We start from the raw sequence: 8,683 nt of genomic DNA, 5'->3' as shown, positions 1-8,683 counted from the left end.
TTACTTAAGTATCAAAATTATTGTTAAACTCTTTTTTCAAATGTTTTGAAAAGAACTTAAAATTATACCATTATTGTTAAACTATTTTTTCAGATTTTTATAATTATATCAAGTAATTATTAAACATAAAAGAAATATAAACTATGAGTTTACAATAAATTTAAAATACATATTTTTATTTTAGTGTAATCATTATATATAATTCACAAAATCAATCATTTATACATAACATTCTTTTATATATAACACTATATTATAAAAACATAAAAATTAATCACTCATAAAAAAATAAAACAATTTTATATTTATAAGTTAATTCATGAATAACATAATCAAATTAAATTAATATTGATTGAGATATTCTAAGACCGGAAAATGCCAAAAAGTATGGTATATGGCTCCTGACAGTTTGGGTTTTGGTTGAGTGGAGAGATGTCTGGCATAATTTGTGTTTCAATATGGATTCAACCCACCACTTGCCACTGTCTTCCCAACTTTTTGATCCCCTTTTTCAATTCTTTTTATATAATATATATAAAAAATATTATATATACATCAAAATTAATTAATTCTTACACTAATTTTTTTAATTTGGTTCTTATATTGTTTTTTATTTGGATTCTTACACCAAATTTTTTTTAGTTGGATCCTTATAAAATTAAACCAATTACTGCTAAGAAGGATCTAATTAAAAAAATTAGTACATAGACCTAATTAAAAGAAAAAAAATATAAAAACTTAATTGAAAATTTTGTAAAATTACGTAGACTAACAAAATAATTATATCTATTTTAATTTATATATATTTTATAGTTTAAAATATATTCTGTATGACTATGTAATTGTTAATAGACATATAGTGTAATTGATTATATATAAAATGAAGACTAAGTACAAATAAAAATCCCGATCATGATCTACAGTTTAAAATTTACATTATGTTATTATTTGGGACGATCTTATTCTATAATAAATCTAACAGTAGAGTCCGTTAAAAATATTTACTATTGCTCCGTGACTTCGATCGCATAAGAGAGTTCGATTGAGTTCGACATGTCTTCTCCGTCTATATTATCACTATATCGGAATAACGCGTTTTGATTGTAAAGACATAAATAATTTAGGGGAGTGCTACGGTGATGAGATGAAGAATTTTCTTCTCATGCTGAAACAAGGTGGAATGCATGATTATCGGACGCGTGTGTTAATGTTCCCCAAGAGAAGACATATCTGACGGAAGCAGAGAGACAACAGGCTTTAAGTTGTCAAAGTGGTTAATAATTTAGGTAGTAGATTATGTTAATTAATGTGGTTAAGTATTTGGGCCAATTTGATTTGAAGCCCAAAATCTTTTTTTGAAGCTGTGTTTTTCGTTGAAGTAAAATTTTGTATTCCTGTCTGGGCTTAGTCTCAACAATAATAATAATAATAACAATAATAATAATAATAATAATAAAGGGAACAAAGGGAAACGACCAAGAGCTGCGCTGATTCGTGTCCAAAGCATTTATTCCGGTAATTTTTTCTGATAGAACAGTTTAATTTTGTACATTGAAGATAATGGTTGTTACCGCTGAAAGTCCATTGCCTCAAGACACCGCTTTCTTAAACCCTTCTTTCAGGTTTCAAGTTTCAGCAGTTCATCCAATCCCAAAATAAGATGAGAATATAGGAAGACAGAGAAGAGAAGACGAAATTGAAGAATCAGAGTCGTTTTTTTGGCCATCCAAATTGTAAGTTTTCATCTTCTACTTATTTTTCAGGATGTGATGAAAAATAAATATATGTAGTTGATACCAATTTTTCTTTATTTGTAAGTTTTATGGGGATTTGTTGGTAATTCATATAATTTGTGATGTAAAATATTTTTCTGAAGTAATCATGGTTGAGAAAAATTTTTAGAAATAAAAAGTAGTTGTTATTGTTGCTGCATGGTTGATTGTAATATTGTTTAGACTAAGTTGATGAGTAGTTTGTGATGTCAGATATTTTTGCTGCATGTTGATGAGTAACTGTTTATGAAATATCCTATTATGGGACTGCAGTATTGTATTTTCGTAATTAATGAATCATATTGGTGAGTGGATTTGTTGTTGCTGTGTTACTGAGCAGTTACTTGTATTATTTATCTTGATGCAAATATTCTTCCAGGGTAATCTTTGTTGAATGTAGTGAACCCGAAAATTTGCTGAAAATTTTGAATGGCTGAGAGTGGAAATGAATTGTCGAATGAAGAAGCCGGTGAGTATGGAGATCTATTGTAGTTGAATAAGGAAGATATAATGAACAAGGCATTCCGTAGCGATGAAGCAGCATATGAATTTTACAGGAGGTTAGGCAAATGTTTTGGTTTTGGTATTCGAAAGGGTGACTCGGGAAAAGATGACAGTGGAAGGGTTATTCGTCGTAGATTTTTTTGTAATAGAGCGGGCCTGAGAGAACGTCGTCACTATGATAGGCTAGATAGGCAGAGAAGTCATAGACCAGAAACCCGGACAAATTGTGAGGCAAAGTTGTCAGTCTACCTTGATGTGGTCAGTGGGATATGGAGGGTGAGGAAAATTGTATTGGATCATAACCACGATTTAACTCCGGCATATATGGTTCATATGATGACGAATTTTAGAGAAATAACTTGTTCCGCTAAGGCACAAATATTTGGTATGCAGGCTCATGGTGTTCCGACGTCTAAGATTCTGGGGTATATGGCCGGACAGTCTGGTGGCTATTCTCTAATGGGCTTCACTAAGAAGGATGCTTACAATTATATTAACAAGGCTAAGCGTGCAAAGATTATTGATGGGGACGCTAACGCCGCTGTTGTATACTTGGAGGGGAAAGCGGGGGCAGATCCGATGTCGATGGCTAGGTATAATCTTACTAAGGATAATATGCTAGCCAATATGTTTTGGGCGGATGGTGGCAGTAGAGTTGATTACCAATACTTTGGGGATGTTCTAGCATTTGATTCGACCTACAAGAAAAATAAATATCAGAGACCGCTGGTGATCTTTTCTGGTGTGAATAACCATAAGCAGACGACAATATTTGGGTTTGGCGTGGTGTTAGATGAAAGCGTTGGGTCTTATAAGTGGTTGTTGGAAAATTTGTTGGAAGTCATGTGTAACAAGAAGCCGTCGGTTGTCGTCACGGATGGGTGTGATTCAATGAAAGCTGCAGTGAAGTCTGTGTTTCCGGAGGCAACGCATCGATTGTGTGCTTGGCATATGGAGAAGAATGTAACCGCTAATGTGAGGGAAGAGGGACTGCGGCAATGTTTCACCCGGTGGCTGTATTCAGAGATGGAAATAGATGAATTTGAGGCTGAGTGGGATGATGCTATTGAAGAGTATGGGTTGCAAAACAGTTTTTGGGCCAAAGAAACTTTTCAGAAGAGGATGATGTGGGCTAATGCATATCTACAGGACAAGTTCTGTGCAGGGTTTCGGACAACGTCCCGGTGTGAAGGCATTAACGCGTACGTGAAGAATTTTCTTAAGTCTAGGCACAGTCTCCTTGATATGGTTAAAAATTTGGAGTTGGTCCTGCGAGAGTACCGAAATAACGAATTAGTTGCACAATTTAGGTCACTCCATGGGACGCCGGTAATGACAACTTGTTTGGATCCTCTTGAGAGGTATGCTGCAGATGCATACACACGGGAGATATTCGTCGACGCGAAGAAGGAAATAGTGGGTGTCGGTGCAGTTAATTTTGTAGCCAAGATAAGACGCTCAACTACAATGGTGTACACGTTGGAGGAATATGGTGACCCAGGTAGAGAGGTGATTGTGTTGTACGATAGGGTTTCAAGGAAAATGGAGTGCGCATGCAATTTTTGGAGGCAAAAGGGAATACCTTGTAGACATATGTTTTTTGTAATGAAGCATGAGCACTTGACTCGAATTCCTGAGAGCCTGGTTCTGAAGAGATGGCGAAAGGATGCAAAGTCGTTGGATAAGTATGGTGAGATCACGGAAGTTGGTAGTGAAGTTGGTTTCTTGTTGCGCCATGGTGCACTTCATGCAGCCGCACAGTGGATGCTATATGTTGGAGCCAGGAGCCCTTTATGTTTCACACAGGCGCTTAACGGTCTCCATGCGATGTGTCAAGAACTAGATAGAGGCCCTGAAAGTGGGGGTCAGAGGAAAGCTGTTGATATGGTTGACTTACACGACCCTGTTGTTGCGAAGACTAAGGGTGCCCCTCGTGTGAGGAGGCAGGGCGGACGCAAAAGGCGCTGCACCCGTTGCCGCAAAATGGGTCACACAAAACGACATTGCAATGCCGACCAATCCTTTGTTTCCAAGGCTGGAGAGAGCAAAGATTTTGAGGCTACAAATTTAGGATCGGAGGGGTCTTCACCGACGGAAAGGGTGAGAACACGTCATACACCTGTTGACTGTAGCAAGTATCGTTTTATTTTTAAAAAATTGTGTGTTTTTGTTTTCTTATAATGGCCTCATTCTGTTGGGTGGCGTGCAGGTCCGATTCGAACAAGGCAAGAAGGGTGTTACTGGACCCAATAATTTGTGTGCACCAGTTTGGTTGGAGGCATCAGGTTCGAAGATTAGTTTACAACATGAAATTGCTGCTGCAACTGGACATAAGGAGACTATGGAATGGGAGACAAACATGATACGTAACACCGATGAAGTAATAGCACAGGTATGTGGTTTTTGTTTCCTACTCGTAGTCAAGTAACTTACTTCTGCACTCATGTTCTGATGGCAACTTAAAATAGATGTTCAAACCGGAATTGACTAATTCTGTTTACTTTTAAATATGCAGCTGATGACTGATGTAACTTATCTCAGTTCAAGATTGGGTTCGAGCTTCGCAGCATAATTAGTTGTCGAATTTGGTGTTCCTTAGACAATTCTGTTTCCTGTCATAATAGAAGTGGTTTATGGTCTTTGTTATTTGTAGTGTTAGTTCCTATCTATGGTTGAGTATAGTATAGGATGGGTAAGAAGAATGCTTACTTTAGTGGCAATGAAAAGTAATTTCAAGCATTGATAATGTTGGAATGTGGATCAGTAGTTATTTGTTTCATATGGGAAGTTATTGCAGGGAAGTTTTTCCTATTTGCGGACATTCCTTACATGAAGTGTGTGTATTAGCCTTCTTTTCATGATTGCATGAAGTGCAATTAACACGTGACGAAACCATTGAAAGATTAACAGGAGAGTAACGAAGTGAATACAGGAATTAGTAATGGGTCGGCGTAAATTAATTAAGACTCGTCCATATGTAATTTTTTTTAATAGGTCTCTTTGATATATCATTGAGGATTAAGATGAGATGAATGAATCCAATAGTAGGACTAGGAATAGTAAGGCGTAACATAACATTTGATAGTCTTTCATATACTGGCAGGTCAACTAGCATTTACTATGCCAATCTTGTTATTTGACAGTATACGGTTATCGTAAGTTACTTTCAAATGTCATTAACCAGGCGTGTTCTATTGAAGACCAAAAAAAAAAGCAGGCATGTTCTATTTCAGTTTTAGTGCAAGCGGTGATAAGTGAAAATGTTTAAAGGTTTTACTGAAGCAACGTAGGCAGTGAACATTCAACCGCGACTTCTGATTACAAGCTTTATAAATGGTTAAATTTTGGTCCAGGGTACGATATAGTAAGTATTTCATTCGCTAATGTTTTCCATGTCTATGGGTTGTTAACATATGTGATATTAAAACTAGTTATTCTTGGGGAGGTTACTTCAATCACGTGGAGTAGTTTTCATCGGCAAGTACAAGTGTAGTTACTGAATATGGAATTGCATTTCATATACAATTTGTATCTACAGATGAACATTCACATCATCCCATACGATGACTTTGACATAAAGAGTGCAATAGTGACCTCCAATTACAATCCAAAAAATTTCATCAGGCTCATGTATGGGCACAAAAAATTTATAACAAACCAGATCTCAGTGGATGCAATTAACGCCAAATAATGTTACCCCAAAAGGTGCGGTCACACGACAAGGTTGGCTGTACCCTGATTGTGGTTTGGTCATTTTGAGTCAAAAAATACTGCACCTACAAAAGTAATTCACGAAAAATACTGCACCTACAAAAGTAATAACAAAAATGTAATTCACGAGGAGACCTGCGTTCACTTCTCTGGTGTCTATCGCTCACCTCGGTGATAGTCGTTGCTACAGGCATGTGATGGACGCTGATTCGACCTGAAGTGAAGACGGAGTTCAGTTGCGTGTGTCAGTCGCCCAACCGAGTTCACGTAACCCACAGCAAAAGGTCTATAGTTAATTAATTATTTCGGTTAACATAAAATGGGACGCTATTTAATAATTTTCTTCTTTAACCGTAGATTTTTTCCAACATTAGCATGCCAGTTTTACGAAAAACTAATTTTGTTTACAACAAATTTTTAAAGAACAATTAACGATGATTATATTTTTCTGTAAATATGTTTGAATGTAAAATGAGGAATGTACAAATATATTTTTAAAATTTGTAATCTGGACAAGTAAATATATCTGTTATCATACATAAATAATTAAAAGAAATATAAATTGTTAAAATTAATAACAAAAATTTAAGATGATAAAAATCAATATTTGTACAAGTCTTTCTTATACTATTTTTATTTCTTTATTTTACAATTTATTAGTACGTTATTATTTAATTACTGATAAAAAAATTATTTTTATGAGAAATCAGTTTTTGTATAATCTTAAAGAAGAGACCACTAAATAAGTTTAAAAATTAATATAAAAATGATATTCTAAATAAAAAATTGTTAATATTCAAATTTTTAAATACAAAAACAAATTGTATACATATTGAAGATATAAATGTAAAATATATGTTTAAAATAAATAAAGAAGACAAAAATAATTATTTATTTTTTATGAATACTCCCAATTTATCTGTTTTATATATTTTATGCATATATTTATATTTATCTTTTAAATATTTATACAAATAGCATTTGTATTTAAAATTTGTAATATTAAATAATTTTATTTAAAATTTATATTTTTACCTTATTGTTTAAATTACCATATTGGTATCTTCTCTAAGATAATACAAAATTTAATTTTTTATAGAAATAGTTTGTTTTATTTTTAATAAATTGTTAACTAAAAAAAAAGAAAAATTATTTAAAATACAGTAATAAAACTGATTTTTATTATTTTAAATTTGTATTATTAATTTCAGTAACATATCTATTTTTAAAAAAATTTATGTATGATAAAAAATATGTTAAATTGGTTAGAGAACAAATTTTATTTTTAGATTTACATGTTCATGCTTTTATATATTTTTCTAATTATTTTTACTACATTTATTTTGTTATATTACATTTTACATATGAATATATATTGCCACAGACCCCCGCCGCTTTGAGACTCTCCTCGATCATAGTGGTAAGGTGGCTCCGACCAGAGATATCATCCATGCCTATACGAGCATGAGGATAGATATTCTTTCGGACAAACGCAAGAGCATCCGCCTTAACCTCACCAGAAGAACCAGACTCTAAGGTCTCGCGCTTGTTGGGATCAGGGGAAGGTCGGACGACGGGGGCGGCTGAGAGGGAGCTGAAGAAGAAATCACCATGAGATTGGAAAGAGTCCCAATGTTCCGAGGAGGAGGAGGAGGAGAGATAACCCTGGCACCACCAGCCCGAGCGCGAGACTTAGCTTTAGCCTCCTGAACCCTCTGGAAAGATTCTTGAGTAATTGTCTTTGCCATTTCTCAAAACGAAAACAGTAGCTAAAGAATCAAACTAGTCGGAATGATCAGTTACCAAGTCGAGAATCTAACAGACAAGAGAAAACTACCTAGCTGTGATTGGATAAAGGCCAGAGACCCATGGAGAAACTTTTTAGTATCCAAATGTGGGGCCCTCCCCCACACTTCTCGGAGGAACCCCACAACGGCAGCCTCTACTTCATCCAGGTCATCCAGACCATATTTCTCACAAGGGGAGGCCTCCAGCCAGTATAAGGGAAAGCGAGGAGAAAAATTATCATCCACAGAAAAGGGGTGATGACCCTCTACAGCTTGCACTTTGAAAAAGAAATTATTAAAGTCATGAAAAGATTCATCAAAAAGGCTAAAAATCCTCCGACCTTGTATGGCTCGGAAGGAAACCCATTGTTGTTTATTGTTCAACCCACTAAAAAGCTTGGTCATATGTTAAACATATTTATACGAAAAATGAATGATTTTTTTACATAAATATAAAAATTATTATGTTAAAAAATAATCTAAAAAGTAACAAAGACTTCACGCTATGATATTAAATTATTAAATTAGTTAAGTCAAAAATATTGGTGACTAAAAAACTTAAACACATAAATCCCTCACATAATGAAAAATAATACATATAATATTATTAAATTTATAAATTCTTTTTTTATATTTTAAACACGTCTCTCATACAATTTCTTAAAATTTTGGGTGTCGAATCCACTACTCGGCCTCCTATAGATCCGGCCCCGGGAGTACATATGTTTCTTCTAATTTTTTTTATTAACAACTAATAACACTTTTTACAAACTCCAGGAAACTACATACTCGTAAACAAATTAACAATTTTCATAAATAACAATGTCTCATTTTTTTTGGAATATGGTTCTCAAATTTTGCATCAACATTCAATCTCTTAGGCATCTTTTAAACAATATGTATAACGCT

At 34.3% G+C, this 8,683-nt stretch overlaps 1 protein-coding gene across 1 annotated transcript; it reads left to right on the top strand.

The window, feature by feature from the left end:
* The first annotated feature begins 1,445 nt into the window (after positions 1 to 1,445).
* LOC107485288 (protein FAR1-RELATED SEQUENCE 5-like) lies at positions 1,446 to 4,986 on the top strand. Its single transcript, XM_016105801.3, has 5 exons — positions 1,446 to 1,515; positions 1,623 to 1,733; positions 2,152 to 4,376; positions 4,486 to 4,668; positions 4,792 to 4,986. Exons 3-5 carry the CDS (start codon positions 2,283 to 2,285, stop codon positions 4,846 to 4,848), a joined length of 2,334 nt encoding a protein of 777 aa, XP_015961287.1. The 5' UTR covers positions 1,446 to 1,515; positions 1,623 to 1,733; positions 2,152 to 2,282; the 3' UTR covers positions 4,849 to 4,986.
* The last annotated feature ends 3,697 nt before the right edge of the window (positions 4,987 to 8,683 follow it).

The sequence above is a fragment of the Arachis duranensis genome, chromosome 4, assembly GCF_000817695.3.
Source record: "Arachis duranensis cultivar V14167 chromosome 4, aradu.V14167.gnm2.J7QH, whole genome shotgun sequence".
In the NCBI taxonomy this organism is placed as follows: Eukaryota; Viridiplantae; Streptophyta; class Magnoliopsida; order Fabales; family Fabaceae; genus Arachis; species Arachis duranensis.
The sequence above is the reverse complement of the archived record's forward strand: the minus strand, read 5'-3'. Positions and strand labels throughout refer to the sequence as shown.